The 17,205-nt window shown below is 43.6% G+C and overlaps 1 protein-coding gene across 1 annotated transcript in view; it reads right to left on the reverse strand.

The window, feature by feature from the left end:
• The window catches only part of TTBK1 (tau tubulin kinase 1), a 107,862-nt gene that overhangs the window by 64,865 nt on the left and 25,792 nt on the right, over positions 1-17,205 (reverse strand). Inside the window, exons 4-6 of the mRNA XM_018921014.3 lie at positions 5,895-5,968; positions 2,934-3,074; positions 1,561-1,665 (exon numbers count right to left, since the gene is read on the reverse strand). Coding sequence (XP_018776559.2) covers positions 1,561-1,665; positions 2,934-3,074; positions 5,895-5,968 — 320 coding nt within the window. The remainder of the gene's footprint in view (positions 1-1,560; positions 1,666-2,933; positions 3,075-5,894; positions 5,969-17,205) is intronic.

Genomic DNA, 17,205 nt, shown 5'->3' on the forward strand with positions numbered 1-17,205 from the left:
CCTTCTCAGAGCCCTGCACTCTGACAAAGCCCCCCCAGGACCAACCCAAGCAGGACACAACTTCCAAGACACAGCTGAAGAATCTTTCCCCTGGAAAAGGCTGAATGCAGAGCTGTTTCTAAAAACAGGGCCTAGGAACAAACTAAAAGTGAAATAATTTTAAATTATGGTGAGAAAGGAATAAAATAGAGGATTCAAAAGAAGAGACATTTGGAAAAATTAATTTCTTTAATTGTAAAGAAAGAACAGTGTTCTAATAATGGGACTTGAAATACAGACAATTTTTTTTATTTCATTAAGAAATGAAGGAATTTTGCAGAAAAACAAATGCCACTTTTAAGCTGTAATGGACTTGAATTCTGACTGCAGAAAGAGGAAAGGAGTGGGGCTATATTTTGTGAAGGACAAAATTTTAGTTTGGGGATAACCCTATGGAGAAGGGTTATCCCCAAACTAAAAAGCATTGACAAGGAAGTCCAGTAGTATGTAATGTGTGTCTTTCTAAGAATAAGGGGCAGGCACAACCTTTGGAGCTGCTCCCAGCTGCAGAGAAAAAGAAAACTGAAAAGACTTCTGAAAGAAGAAAAAAAAACCAAAAGGAAAGAAAAACACCCCAGCTATATTCATCTGCTAAAGACACAAAATCTGCTCACTGGCCTTTGCTTTCTTCCCACTCCCCAACCATACCCTGCACTACAGAGTCTCTGTGTTTAGCTAGCACATTATCAACACTTTCCAGAACAACAATTATCTTGCAGGTGTAAAAAGTGTGCAGATCCAAAGCTGCAAGCCTAGGATGATGAACAGAGATATTGTATGAGCACTCTCTGCTTGCACTGTGTTCTGAAATAAATCTAGGAATTCTCTGACAGATCCTAGAATATCTGAAGCTTTACACATCCTTATGAATGATCCCAGATAACACCATGCTGGTAAAAGAGCTGAAGATAAAACCCATATTACATGGCACAAGTCATGCCCCCTGCCCTTACCTCCCCCCCAGGCAGGCACACTGAAATATCCCTGCTAGGAAATCTGGACAGGGGCAGTAGACATAAAACCAAAGCCAGGAAGGGTGAGAACAGCATTACAGGCTGCATCTCACAGTAAGCTCAGTCCCAGAGATCAGGTCAGCTTTCAACTTCTAGCACACTTTTTCATCAAAAGCTTTAAGAATACACCAACCTGTTTCCCCAGACCACACAGAACTGAACTAGACCAGTCCTTTGGGGCCACAGAAGTTATATGGCCAGCGCTGGGCTCACTCTTTGTTAGTCCATATTGTACTCAGTAAATATTGCAAGCCTGTGGAAAACATGATTATCCTAGAGGAAATAAATGAAAAAAAACCACAAAAAGCCACACATCTTTTAAGACAAAATCTGTCATCCCTTCTTAGATCCCCAACTCAGCTGAAGTCACTTGCTGTTTCTCACCACGCAGAAAATGCAGTGCAATATAAGGACCACACACAACAACCACAAAACAAAGAGAGCCACAACATCTTTCCATTCCTAATCAGCTGCAGAAATGGAAAAATGCTGCCTGCAATGTACTTACTGGTCGAACTTCCCCAGTAGTGTTGGTGTACTGGCGGGCCAGACCAAAGTCTAACATGTAGCACTTCCTGTATGTTGAAGGTAACCGGCCCATGGCGAAGTTGGACTGGACAAAGAAGGAAAGAAAAGTCAAAGTGATACCAACAGCTTGGGTAAGAGTGGCTATTTGTTAGCAAAACTTCATCATGTAGCTCCACATGCCTCTGGTGGAAACAAGTCAAAGAGATTATTTTAAGATCCACCTTAAACATCATGATTAGAGAATCACTGCCTTGATAAGAAGTTTGCTTTGCAGATGAGAGACCGTGGAGTGTCAAAATTGCTAAAATTCACATTAGGTTAGCTAAATTTCTGCTCTTCTGAGAAAGAGCTACATTTAACACCACTAGTTCTGCAGTGAGAACTCCATGATTTGCATAACCGGCTGGAGTTCTTGTAGGCAAATGCTTCTGTTCATAGCTCAGCTGCTAGCATGAATTATTCTGCCCTAACTCCCAGGATCTCCCTTTACTGCAGTGCACTGCCAAGATCTATCTGAACATTGAGGCATATAGAAACCACCAGGCTTGGTTCTTGATAAATAAACCGATAACAAGCAAACAGAGCAGCTCCTATTTTTAACCTCAATCCTAAAATTCCATCCTTTACCATAATGGGTGGCTGCTCAAGGATTTGTAGCCAAGCACATCAGTGACTGGTTTTCAGCTGAATCAAGTCAGCCAAAAGTAGCTGATTTTAAAAGGAGCAACTGAGTTTGCTAGGAAGAAGTTGGTCACAGGTATAGCACAGCAACAAGTGTTCAGGTCAAGTAGTGAAGAGCTGTAGCAAGAAGACTGGCTTCTACCATGAGACTTGGAATTGCTGTGCTTTGCCTAGGCAGATGACCAACAATGTGACTGTGTTTCTGACACTGGAAACTGGGCTCCAATTCTTTTGGCAATCACTCATACAGGATTAAGAGCATGATTTAGCTAAGTCAGATACATGAATTAACATTTATTCAAGTGGTGCGTCACAGAACAAGACTTCCTTTCTGAACAACTTCTACAGTGATAATTGGCTGGACTCCAAAGGACCATTCAGAACTAGACTGCATCATCATGGGATCTTGACTGGTGCAAGTATGACTGACAGCTACCAACCCACCATGGGGCAGCCTCTGCCAATAAAAGCTGGTTTGCTTTGCACTTAAAAAAAGGACAATACAATATTACTATTCTGCACCTATAGAAAGTACCAAACATGTCAGACAGTGGGAGTGTGCAGGGAAGCCTAAATGTATCTGCTGAGTCCTGCCCATACTCAGACTGTCTTTATTGACTCAAGCAGAACAGACAGACATACAACCAAAGGAAAATTTCCAAAACAACATACAGGCTTGATGTCCCGATGCAGGAATCCCACAGAGTGAATGGCTTCTATTGATTCCAGAATCTGTTTGCCCAATCGCAGCGTTGTGCTCAGTGTGAAAGTCCCTCGAGGCTGACTCCTTCTGAGATCTGCAAGATTTCGGCCCTGAAACAGTCAATAGAACACTTAAACCATCACAGGAAAGCAGAGCCTTTCACAGCTGTGACTTCTAACATGCAACCCCAAAAAAGCAGACATGCAACTCAGAGAGGAGCTCATGTCGTGTCTGCTTCATTTCTTGTGCAAGATCTTGCAGTAGTTCATTTTAGTTTCTAAGTGATGCATTTGCTGATAAGAAGATACCATATTGTTATCTCAGGAAGCCAGCTTGTCACTGTTTGTACATTAGGCACGGCATGGACAGCAGTGCCTCAGACTGGAGAGACCAGCATCTCCTTACTGTTAAACCCAGACCATGTAGAAGCTGATTTTAGCACAAGCTCTGACTGCTCTCTGAGCCTTCTAAAGATTAAAGCAGCACAGATTCAATCAGCAGGTCATGATGCTGCAGTTTCATTGGAAACTTCCTAGCACACATTGTCTGGTTCAAGCTCAAGCCAGCATTGTTGTGGCAACACCACAATGGGGAAAGTTGTCTATCAGGAAAATCATACCCAAAATCAGGAGAGGAGGATTTTTCCACTGACTTCATAGTTATCAAAACAAATTGCTAATTTACCTGCAATTAATTAAATTTCTGAGGAAAAACAAAAGGGCTACCAGCTATGCATAAAAATCAAGACAATTTAGGAAAGAAAAAGAAAAAAAGGACAGAGTAAATGCAAGAAAAAATCACAGTGCTATTTGATGTCTGTCATCTGAGTTTTGTCTATACCTGTTTAGCTTTGTAAAGAGAAGCTACTAAAATGATTCTATTCCATGGCAGAGTGCTCTTGTAACCCACAGAACTAATGCATTTACCAACTCATTGAAAACATTAGGAACAAGAGCCTGCTGTTTCAGAGAACATTCACAAGGAACAAAAGCTATAGGGACATGCTGTTCATTACTATGCTTTAGCACCTCTTGATTCTGCTTCTGTAAAGACATATACAGAAGACATCTAACATCTAGAGAAGACATATGCTTGTAATACAGGTCCACATGAATTCAAGCAAAATTCCCAACAGCAAATATATAAAAAATTCCAAACAGCTGAGAAGAAAACAGAGATTGCTCTCCAAATGCCATCTCCATCCACTTACTTCCACTTCTGAAGTTATGTACAGACATAAAGGTGCCAGCTGGCTCATGTAGCATGTGACAAGTCTCTCAAATTGTTTTGAGCCATGTTTCACTTCAGGCTCTGGGCCCTTGAAGAATCACACCTGACACAGGCCAGCTCATAGATAGAGCCAAGCCACAGCAGTCCGCCCAGGTTTGCTCTTTATCATGAACAAAATCAAACTAAACCACCTCTCCAGTGCTTATCTCCTTGAATTTCTGTGACACTTTACTAGAGGCAGCACAGCTTTGTCAGTGCTGTTCTGAAATATCCAAGTTACTGAACTGACAGCAGATCTTGCTTTCCACTGTAAAGCTGCTCCTGGAACACCAGCTCTCTTATCCAATGGTAACATGGAAAGCAAGGCTCATTTTTTTCAGGGCTGCACGCTGAAATGTGCTATAAGTTTCCCCAGCTCCTACTGCTACCAGGAAAAGAGACAAAATGAGCATCATTTTCCAAATAAACACTGTCAGGCTGATTATGGGACGGTGCAGATGCAATGAGTTGCAAAGCTTGAGAGTGGAAGCCTCAGTCCTGATGTCTGAAGAGAAAGAGAGAACTGCAGTACACCACAGTCAGGGGGACACGTGATAAACCATGTCTCAGCAGGTCTTGAAGTTGAAGGAGAATTTTAGCCTGAACAGTGATGGTGCAGAACTAGCTAATACCTTATGTATCAACATCTTCACCTGCAAATAATGAAATTATTTTTAGCTCTGCCTACTCTACAAGCTCAGTTACATAGTCAAGAGCAAACCAGAAAGTAGGAGAACCCATGCAGAGAAATTTCTTTCCCAGATAAAGTCTCTTTTATCAGGCTTGGTAAGGACAGGAGGGAGGGTAGAAGCCTTGTTCTTCCATGAGCTCCAGGCTAGCCCTTTCATGAATCATATTCATGTTCACACTGCAGCAGCAGCAGTAGCCAGGGTTGTTTAGAAAGCTAAAGGATTTTTTCTATCCATAACAGCAGTTGGGATGCCAATGGTGCATAAAAGGCAAACCCAAGCACCAGGAGTTTCCTGGCTTTATACAACTGTTTTGCAAAGCAGAGCTACAAAAGAATCAGAAGTTTATTTTAAAGAAGTCTGGGATCTGCTGGTACCTGCTTTACTTCACCTACTGCCTAGCAGTGCAGTCACCATGTGGTAGCTACCCAAGTATTTGCCCCTATTGACTTGATATCAGCAGTGTTCAAACAGGAGTAAACACTTCCACAGCAGAAGCTGAGCTACTGCTGAGCTTGGGAGAGACAGGGGAGCCAGAGATCATGGCCTTTCACAGAGAAACTGTGCTGCTGCTGTGACACCATGGCTCACTCTGAGCTCTGATACAAGGCATATTTTGAATGCTGCATCACAGCTCAGCAGGAGGTATTCCAAAGAGCTGCCACTGCTGCACAATGCTGTGGGTTGCTCCTGTGAGCATTCTGAATTGAGTGCTCTCCCCAGAAAATTGACAGAAAGCCATCTTAAACAGAAAAGCAGAGCTATGAAATATTTTAGCTCATCTTGACGACTGGAACCATCCCAAGGGATATCAAGAGCAACACCAGCCCTTCTTACTGTCTTTTATTCCATCCTCTTTCTGTGTACAACTAAGCCTTTGCACCAGTGCTTGGCCTTATTCTCTCAGTGTAAATCCTTCCCAGTGATGCCTTCTCTATTCTTCAGACAGGAAAGGCAAAGGACAGAACTCACCTGAAGCTGCATGACCACATAATTAAACTTTTCATTTCTTCCGCAGCCAATAAATCTGCAAACATGATCCTTCCCTGGAAAGAAACAGAAATGAACAGAATAGAACACAAGATAACAACCCTGTGATCATGATGTTTAGAGAGATGGTTTCTGATTCAGGGCTGGTACCCATAAAAGGGTATCAGGTAAGGAGTTATGCATAACAAACTGAGCTCAGCTCCTCACACCAACTTCACTCAGTACAAGCTGACTTGTACACACCACCACCACACTTATCTACTAGCACTGCTTACCCTGAAACAGCTAATCTAATGCTACCTCAGCATGAACAAACCCTGAATTTTATAGTCAGAGACGCCTGGAAAACAAAGATGTTTATGGAAATACTCCATTGAAACACAAAAGCAATTTCATAACAACAGAAGAAAAAAAATCAGGGCCATTCAGTGTCAAGTTCTGGCATGATGTTAGTACAAACTACACCTATTCAGGGAAAATCAAACTAACTCAGCCACCCACAATACTCAGCTGGTCCTCAGTGGGGAGGGGAGGCTGTGGTTTCAGAACCTGACCTGTAATGGATTTGGGATGGTTTGCTCTCTGGATTCTCAGAAGGGGAAGGATGAGGCACGAATTCCCCTAATAGCAGACTGCTGATAACAGAGGAAAGGCTGATGCACACCACAAAGGTGAACTCTTGGTTCCTGGTGGGGTTTCTAAGCAGGGAAGGGCATGAGTATCATTGCATAACTTTACCCTATGTTACTTTGTAGCACTTAAGCAATGGTGATTGGAATTAGTTTTTAAACCAAAGCTCATTGTTTGAAAATTCCTAGTTTTAAAGAAAAAAGGGAAGAACATGAACACACAGAGTAATGAGTAACTGCACTGCCTGTAGCACACTCAAGGCCCTGCTACTGCTGTCACTGTGTGTACCACAGGCCTGGGGCATCAGAAACCACTGGGGACAGCAAGACATGACAGAATAGGGACATGGAGGGCAGCAGGAGACAAAGGAGCATCTTTTTCACTGAAGAACCAGAGCTTTGACCAGAGCCCTGCACACAGCTGTGGAATATGGAGCTCCATGCCAGGACCCTCAGTAAGAGCATCAAGAGCTTGCCTTAGGGCCCAGCAGCATCCCACCAGAACAACCACACTCTCTCTCCTGTCACAACAAGGTAACAGAGATGCTGGAAACCAGAACAGGAGGAATAGAGACCCTGACTGCTCCTTAATACCTTTGGAAGAACAGGTTTAGGACAAACAAACACCAGTCCTAGTGTCCACCTGTATCTGGTTAGATGAACAAGAATGTTATGTATCTGCAGATCCTTCATGACTCTGGCATGGACATTATCCAGTCTCAGAACTGAATGTGCAAGCCCATGCTGAAACCATCAAGGGATGTCACAAACCACCATATTTCAGGAAAAGAGATTCGGAAAGTACTCTCTTCAGTGTATCACAGAATAAGCTGAGTTGGAAGGGACCCACAAGGATCATCGAGTCCAACTCCTGGCCCTGCACAGAGCCATCAATAGTCACACTGTGTGCCTGAGAGCATTGCCCAAATGCTTCTTGGACTCTGCCAGCCTCAGTGCTGTGACCACTGCCCTGGGGAGCCTGTTCCACCCACTCTCTGGGTGAAGAACCTTTTCCACATATCCAACCTGAATCTCCCAATTCAGCTCCAGGCTGTTCTCTCAGGACCTGTTATGGGTCACCAGAGAGGAGAGATCAGTGCCTGCCCTTCCTCTCCCCCTCCCAAGGAAGCTGTCACTGCACTGGGGTCTCCCCTCAGTCTCCTCCAGGCTGAACAGACCAAGTGCCCTCAGCTGCTCCTCACATGGCTTCCTCTCAAGGCCTTCACCATCCTCATCCCCTTCCTTTGGACACTCCCTAAGGCTTTGTATCTTTTTTATACTGTGCCACCCAAAGCTGCCCCCAGCACTGGAGGTGAGGCTGCCCCAGTGCAGAGCAGAGGGGACAATCCCCTCCCTTGCCCAGCTGATGCTGTCCCTGATGTCCCCAGGACAGGGTTGTCCCTCCTGCTGCAGGGACACTGCTGAGCCATGTTCAACTTGCCATGGACCAGGATCCCCAGGTCCCTTTCCATGGCACTGCTTTCCATCATTTCATTCCCACTCTGTAGATCCAGGGTTGCCCCAGCTGTTCAGCTGTTTTTCAATGCCTCCTGGAATCATCTTCTCCACAGCTTCACCAGGCACTGAAGTGAGACTGACAGGCCTGTGGTTTCTGGGGTCCTCCTTCTTTCCCTTCCTGAAAATCAGGACAACATTCACCAGCTTCCAGTCAGCTGGGACCTCTCTGGATTATTCCCAAGACCACTCAAAAATCATTGAGAGAGGCTTTGCAATGAAATCAGCCAGCTCTTTGAGGATTCTTGCATGAATCCCATTAAACCTCACAGATTTGTAGGGACCCAGCTGGAGCAGCAGACTCTGCACAATTTCAGTGTCAGCTGGGACTTGATCATTCTCACAGTGAAGATCCTCCAAGCTCAGGGCACTGAGACCCCCTCGGTTCCTCAGCCATGTTGAAGACAGAGGCAAAGAATGTGTTAAACACCTCTGCCTTGTCCCTGTCTCGTGACCATGCCCATCCTGCAAGGGGCTGATGTTATTTTTACACTGCCTATTTCCATTAAGATATTTGAAAAAAACTCCTTTTCATTGTCCCCTGCAGTTCTGGCCAGCTTCAACTCCAGCTGAGCTTTGGCTGCATGGATTTTCTCCCGGCAGTGGCAAGCAGCATGTCTGTGTTTTTCCCATGTCCCCTGGCCTTGCTCCCATTGGGCACACGCTCTTCCTTGACCCTGTTTCTCACACACCAGGCCCCCAGCCTGAGGGCAGCTACAGATACTGAGTGCCACTGCTTTTCTGCTGTTGACAAGCTCATTGCAAATTCAGTGTTGATTTTGACAGGTTTTTGTTTTTCTGAGGAAACCCCTTGAGATACTGTGTAGATACAGAACACATCCTGGTGTGGGTATTACCATGAAGGAATGACCAGGAAGTCCCAGCTGTCCCACTCACCTTTGTGCCACATGTCCCAGTAGGGGTGGCTGTGCTGCCTGCCAGTGTGAAGGGACCCTCGGAGCCAGAGCTGTCACTACAAAGTCAACATATCTGGATAACCTCAGAAAGAATCAGTTCTGTTTCTTTAGGATCTCATGACACTCCTGTGCTTCAGCAAACTGCCCACCCACACAGGTGGCAGAGAGGATGGACAGGAGCAAGCCCACACTCATCCCAGCCATGATTCACAGATTTGCACAGACACACTGAGTCCCACTTTGCTTTGTTCGCCTTTCAGAGCACCAGGGGATGGATATGAGGCAAAAGCCAAAACACAGTGACTGTTTCTAGTGACAATGAGAGCCATTGTGTGGTGAAAAGGGTAAATTACTCATTTTTTTTTACTTGCTTTTATTTTTTTAAATAATTGCAAAGCACAGACACCATATGCTTTTTGTTGCTGCAAAACTACAGATGAGCATTAAAAAGCAACCCTCTGATAGGGAGAACCTGCCCAGCTAAATCACTAATTTCAGTGAAACCAGTGGTTTGACTTAAGACACATCCTTGCTAATTTCTAAAATTTTTTTAAAATCAGTTTCCTCCATAACACCATTATTTTCTGGATCACAAAATTTTACAGAAAGAAAAAGCATTTTAGTTTTTATTATTTTTGAGAATTTTTTGCTTGTTTAGGATGACAACGTGTTTCTGCTTACTATAATTTTTGAAAATGATGGACTGACAGTTCTTGATTACCTGCATCCCCAAACTGCCATGATTTTATACTGAATCCTCCTTTCCAGTCTAAAACAGGCTTGAACCTGACCAGTTGGCCTTGGGAATTTAGGCTCTTCCTGGAACAGCTCTGCCATGCACTGTTTAGCAACACAACAACACCAGGAAAACAGAAGAAAGGAGGTGAAAGAAAGCTGTGCCCATTTCTGCATGAAACAAAAAGAATATAACAGAGTGTAGGAAAGGCAGGCCACATTTAGAAGTGCTGCATGTACAGCCAGCCTGTCCTACAGGTGGGATGAATGCCTGCAGCACCAAACCCTCTGGGTTCCAGAGCCTTTCACTCATTTGTCATCTAAAGGAGGCACCAGATTACAACTGTTTGCTCTCCTGGAGCAGTTCATGCCATGCTGAAGTAGCAGATGGAGGCTGACAGTCAGGTGTGATTTTGGGATTCCTGCAGCTCAGTCCTGAGGCTGATCAGAATTATGAAGCACACAAGAACAATCATGTTAATAACCTCCTGTGTAGACAGGATGCTGCAACTGTCATTCCATCCATGAATTCCCTTTAAGGCAGCAGGAAATAGCCTCTCTTCTCACACATGCCCTCCTCAAGCATGGAGATCATAGCAGAGAGCAGCAAAGCATATTTGAACCCAGAAAAGAAAGAAGGGAGGGGGATAAATGTTTGGTTTTTTTCCAAGGTATACTTGGTATGGGAAGCCTCACAATCATTTTACTGCACTGCCAGATGACACTTGCTCCTTTGCCAGACTGCTCTGCTCAGCAGTCACACAGATATTCCAGAGGGTCACAAGTTATACCATAGAAAAGATGCTCTGTGTCTGCATTTGTTTCTTACTAAAACAAAGCAAAAACCAGGGCAATAGATTATAAAGAGTTTTGGCCAGTTAATTACCTAACACTGGAGAAATACATTGGCCCAATGTTCATAAGCACTTACTTGAGAAAAGTTACAGTGTTTTATTTTGTTCACAAGCATTCAGTTAAGGCAAAATTTCAATGTTCAGCTGTAGAAAAGTATTCTTTCTACTGCAGTCTTTTAACTACAATGAACATAATAATGTCCCATATAATATGGGGTAAGAAATATTTCAGTCACTGAAATGGTCTTCACCATCCTTTTTCTGAAGAAGCTTGAAAATTACAGTCAATAATTATGTTCTCATGTATAAGAACCCCTTCAACCCTTGGAGAGATATTCATCACCTTGTAGAGATATGATTAAAGTCCCCATTTGAATACTTTAAAACTTTCATTATATGAAAAGCTTTCATTACACAGCCCCAAAAGAACCTAAATTATGATCCTTTTTTGAGTCTATTTTTTCACAAGGATCAATTTCAAACTGGTGGACACCAATATTCTTTCCAATCTTCCACTCATTTAAGTCCTTAAATATCCCTAATGTATTTTCAATGCAGCAATGAAACGAATCAAATAAATACTAAGAAGGAAATATGTGGCATTTTTGTTGCAACTTGAAGTTGGTTTTTTTTTTTTTGTAAGAGACTCCATATTTCCTGTGTTTTCACCAGAAAACCAGTAACCACTCTTCTCCACAAAAAAGTTAAAAAATTTAATCTTTTAATTTTATGCTAAAATTCTGTGATTCATCTCCATAGAGTATCTGTCTCATTCCTAACAGTTCACCCAAAGCACTGAAGTAACTTCTGCTGCATGAATTATCATAAATCTCATAGCAATTGTTACTCTTATTACTGTTACCTTACCAATTCTTGCATTTTCTCCTGCACAAGACCAACACTGATACAACATCACAACTTCAGCAGTGCCACCAGGATGGTGGCAAGGAAAGGAAAATGTAACATTAACAAAAAGTGCAGAGAACTGGGTTTGTTCAGCCTTTAGGAAGGCAATAGAAGGGAAACTCTCTGCTGGTCCAAGCCACCTAACATGAGAGTGCCAAGAAGATGGAGCCTGACTTTCCTCAGAGCTTGTCCTGGTTTTGTGGGGGCTGGAGTTCATTTTACTCCTAGTAGCTGTTCCAGTGCTGTGTGTTGTATTTAGGATGAGAACAGTGTTGATAACACATGAGTGTTTAATTTAGGCTGTTGCCTAGTAGTCCCTACCCTAAGTCAAGGACTTTTCAGTGCTCCCCTGCTCTGCCAGTCAGGAGCTGCACCAGAAGCCAGGAGGGAGTAATGAGAGACTGGAAAGGTTGATGTCTCAAGATATTTTAGGGTGCACGTGTGTGGGGCAGGGCAGGTTGGGCGTTGCCCTGGCAGTGCACCCCTAGAGCCAGCATCCCAGCCTGACAGAGCTGCCAGTTGTCCCACTGGAAAAAATGCCCCACACCCCATCCCTGGAGTCCTAACCCAGCTCCTGAGTGGCCAAGTGACCAGAAGTCTCACCTGGGGGAAGGGCCCAGGAAGGCCAAGGGTATTTAAAGCCAAATACATGGCAAGCACATGTCTTGACCCTACCTCCTCTTGGACTTTCTATCATCTGAACATTGGTGGACACAGGAGTTGGTAGCTGTATGTGTCCCTCTCTGTATCTTTTCTGTCCTTCCCTTTCTTCTTCTTCTAATCCCCTCTTTTTGAGTGACTTAAAATCAAATTTGCTTTGAGTTTGTGAAGCTGAGTGGGCTAAGCCAATGCTTTGAGAAGTGTTTTGTGTTGATTGAATGCTGCTCCTAGCCTTTAGCCAAAGTTCTCTGATTTTCTAAAGCTACCAGTAAAGCTATTTTGTTTTTTGGACCCCTTGAGAAGATCTTGTCACTGTTTCTCCTGTGTGTCTAAATGAACAACCGTAAGCCCTGTTAAAAGCTTCATTGAGAGAGTTTTTTGGGGCCTTGCAGGAGCCCAGCTGGAACAGCTGACCTGAATGGGCCAAAGGGATACTGCTTACCATGGGATGTCATCCTGGGTATACAAACTGGGGCTGATTCACCAGGAGCCACAGACCACTGCTTGGGAATGTGCTGGGCATTTCTCAGAGGGTGGTACACATCACTTGTACTTCTTGGGTTTTATTCCCCCCTGTCATTTTCTTATCTACCTTTTCATTACTACTGTTATTGCTCTTATTTCAATTAATAAACTGTTCTCATCTCAGCCCGTGAGTTTTGTATTTTTGCCCTCCTCCCCATCCCATGGGGGCAGGGGTGCTGAGTGAGCAGCTGTGTGGCACTTAGTGCCAGCCAGGGTTAACCCATGACAGAGGCACACAGAGAGGCACTGGGCACGAGCTGCAATATGGGAAGTTCCTATAAAATGTTATTTCTTTCTCCTCCATGAGGATGGTGAAACCCTGGAACAGGGGCCCAAAGAGGTTGTGGGATCTCCATCTCTGGAGGTTACTCAGAACTTCACTGACAAAAGCCCAGAGCAACCAGATCTATTTCTTTTCTGCTTGGAGCATGGGGTTGTACTAGAGACCTCCAGAGGTCCTTCCTGAGAGCCTAAATTTTCTTCTGGATCTGTGTCACATACTGGGAAAAGCCCAGGTGTTATGGTCACTAACCATAACATAACTTGTTTAAGTACTTGGCACTGCTGGGGTGTCCATGATATGCATGCACAGCTATGGACATGTAGTTGTACAATTGTTCTCACTGGTATTTGGAAAGCTGCAGTTGTTTCTCAATGCTCTATATTATAGTGTACATTTTACAGCTATCCTCTTCTTTATTTGCCTGTCAGTGTCAGGTTTATCAGCTTATCACAGGTTTTGTATTGGGGGATGTTGAATTCACTTCTGTACAAATATTGTAAAGAAACAGAGGATTCATCAGGACTAGCAAATGAAATGAGAGTTATTTTCATCATCTTCTAATTTTACTTGGAAATGCTGCCTTTAGCTTGGCAGAGCTGGCTCACATAGACTCCTTTCCTCTGCAGTTACCAAGTTTCATCTCTGGCCAGACAAACCAGCCAGACTTCAGGGACTTGTCAACTCAGCTGGACAAAGGAGTTTTGAACATGAAAGAAGACAAATTCTCTGCTGGAAGTAAGGCTTAAATAACTACATTACTCAACAGTAATCAGCTAGGATTTAACCAACTGGGTTAAGCTTGCTAGAGCTTCTGTAATAAATCAATGAACTAATGGACACAAACCCAAAAGATTGGTCATTGTCTCCAAATTAGTTAAAGGTAAAACTGCCTGACTTTGCACGGCATAATTTCCTCCAGTTGTTTCCCAAAACTAACAACTTGAAGAGGAGTACTGATAATAGATCCCACACAGGTCAAGACACAACACTACTGGAGCAAAAATTCCACACAATCTCAAAAAATGTGGTTTAAATCCTTTTTCAGCCCAGCCATGACCTTCCCCCACCCAATGGCACCATAGTTAGCACAAAAATAATGTGTAACAAATGCCAGTTCATTCAAACACTTCCACATGGAAAAAATGCAGTGATGGATAGAGAGGCTCAAGTTACAGCAAGTCTGTGAATCTGCCACCCTGTGATGGCCTAAAATCCTGACAAGGGCAATTCACTCTGCTTTCTAGTCTTTGCAGAGAGCTTGCTTACATCCACCTAGAAAAATATTGTAGAAACATATAAACTGTGTCTAGAAAAGTGAAAGAAACTGAATCACAGAGCATTAAGGCACCACTTTAACACAAAAAACTCACATGTAATAAGAGTAATGTAATAAGAACAAAAACCCCTAGGACTAGCAAGTAAGAAAAGCAAGGTTCCTCTTCTTCCAGTATTTTGCTAGAAAACCTTATCTGTCCAGCCCCAGCAATAAAGAGGGAACAAGAAGTACAGGATCTGCTGTAACAAATTCAGGTACTCAAAAACTACACTGCCTGTGACCATGCTGCATCTTGCACAACTACTCAATATGCAGAAGATCTCTGCACTGCAGAATAATATTAATCAGAGTCCTACACAATGAAACTGGTTACACTGAAAAGAAGGCTTTTACAAATAAAACAACACACTGAAGAGAGCTTAGCAATATCTGGCAGCCAAAAGAGATCAAAAGCAAATACTCAGGGTTTTGAAACCTCACACCAGGGCAACATTGCCACTGCAGATGAGCAGAGAACATTGCTCAGCACAAAAATAATCTGGCCATTTTAAATTACAACCTCCTAGGCTGCTCCAAAGAGAATCCCAGCAGAGGAGACTGAATGTTGTGGCCACATCCATATTTAGAGAGCCTGTGGAGCAGAAGGCACACAAACTGCACTCCTTGTGACAGATCCTTGTGCAGTGCTGTGGTCTCACAGGTCCCCAAGGTGGTCCCAGAGACACCTACCAAGAAGTGGGTAAGGACAGGGAGAATACCTTTGAATTTAAAGCATCTGCTTCTGAGCCTCACACAGCCCCAGCTGAGCATCTAGAGAGAACACAATTCCTGGTTTGGCACCCAAGATACTTTCCAAACCTCTCTCTGCAGCAGCCCACTGGATTTAATCAGGGACACTGGTTTACAATTTCTGCAATTAAGGTTTCTGTTAGAAAGGCAGACTGACAGGGACAGCTCAAGCTCAAGCTGTGCCAGAGCTGTTCTCACAGAGATGTGGCATTTTGATTAACCTCAAAGATCTCATAGATAGACTGAGTCTGGGTAGTACTGATGCTCCTTTGCCACCTGAATATTGCTCCACAGTAAATCCAGCCCTGGGGAAAAAAATCACAGAGGGAGCAGGCAGATCACTGTCCATTTGTATTTCTAACCAGAGGGTTAGAAAAACATTGAAGAGATGGAAAAACATCTGCTCATCCAGACGTGACAGTACTCTCCCTTCCATATGTTCAGTGATAGGAAACCATCACATTTTTTCTCCTCATGATTCAAAAAACCAGGAGCCTCAGAGTCCTGGTTTACAAAAGCAATGAGGTTTTAAAGAAAGCCCCCATACTACCTTAAATCATCCCAGCCACCACGTGTCAGTGTTCCCAGAGTGGCTTTGGGTCATGTAAGGTTTTCTCTGAGCAAACAGACCATGAGGTTCTATTTCAGGAGCATACCCAGTAGTCTCCAGACTCTAAATGAGAGTCCAAACCAAGAAATGCACCCTCAGACAGAAGGGCAGATTAGAACCAACCCAAAGCAAAATCCCCCAACTCCATGAAGTTTATAGTGTAAAATCCCCAAGCCATATCTGCTGGAGATGTACAGGCATGAGCAACTGCTGCTACCCAGTGATCTGCAGGTACTGCATTGCTCACCAATGGAGACATTGCTTAAGAGGCTGAAACACAGAAAACCCAGCCAAAGCTGTTCTTGCTCTCTGGATATGCATGTTACTCCTTCACTTAGCCATACAGATCTTATTTCCATTTACTTTTTAATGTATGTGATCCAAAGGCTTGTCTACACAGCAAAACACTGGCAGGTCCAGCTGCACCAGCAACTTCCTCTGCTGGAGACAATCTGCAGGAAGAGTTTTGTCACTGCAGCTTAGGCTTGGTTTCAAAATGCTTGACTGCAAAGTAGAAAATCCCAGGATGTTACAATTGTGTGCAAATGGTACAATCAGACACACACACCTCACTTAAAGATAGTTTTACAGTAGTGTTTAAGGGAATAAAATGGGGGTTTGGCACAAAAATCGCATTCTGACAGAGCAGCTGTATTCATGCACAAATTCACTGTGCAGATGTGCCCTAACTGTCCCTGAAACAGTTCCTGAATTTGTTATTAGTAAGATTTTCAACCCTAGCAGTGTAATTCTCTACTAGCTTCTTTAGGAGCAACAAGACAATGTAAGGCAAACACTGCTCCAAGGGATTAAAATAAAAAGCTATCTTGTGGTGCTCTGATTAGAAGTGGCCAGATGGAGTAGTACCAGACAGAATGTCCTGAGCCCAGCAAGTCCAGCCTGGACAAGGAAATATTCTACAGCAACTTTGCGGGACCAGGTGTTGATTTTCACTAAAAAGTCTATGGGAGGCAAGAAAAAGACACAAATGTTGCTAAAAACTTCTTGGGTGCAAGTGCAACAACAGGACAACTAAGAGCTTCAGCTCATCACCTGCTGGAGCAAGAAACTCCATAAGCTGACTTCTCAATTGTGTTTCACCCAAAGCATAAAAGGCACCATTGCTGGTGTTTCACAGACCCAAGACAGTGAACAGATCTGGAAGTTTGGTCAGAAGACAACTTAGGATCCTTGCAAGTAACAATGCAAGTTAGAAAGAATTTTGCCTTTGGGAAACATTAATATATCTAAACAGAGGCAGAAAACTCACATCCACAAAATTCAAATCAAGTATGAGCAGAACAAAATGACTCTACAGGGCAGGTGAGAGATACTGACATGGCAGTGATCTCAGACTATCTCAGAGCCATTTGTGTTGCAAGGGATCTGTTGAGATCATCCAGTCCATGCCCCTGTTCAAGCAGAGACAGCTAGAGCAGGTTGTCCATGGTCACAATTTTCAGTATCTCCAACCATCTCTCTGGGTAACTTGCTCCAGCACACAACCACCCTCACAGCAGAAAGCTACACAAGGGGTTTATCTGAAGGTTCAGAGACTCTCTAGAAGAGTCATTACCTGACTGGCTCCCCAGCT

Source organism: Serinus canaria, chromosome 3 (assembly GCF_022539315.1).
Source record: "Serinus canaria isolate serCan28SL12 chromosome 3, serCan2020, whole genome shotgun sequence".
NCBI classification, from domain to species: Eukaryota; Metazoa; Chordata; class Aves; order Passeriformes; family Fringillidae; genus Serinus; species Serinus canaria.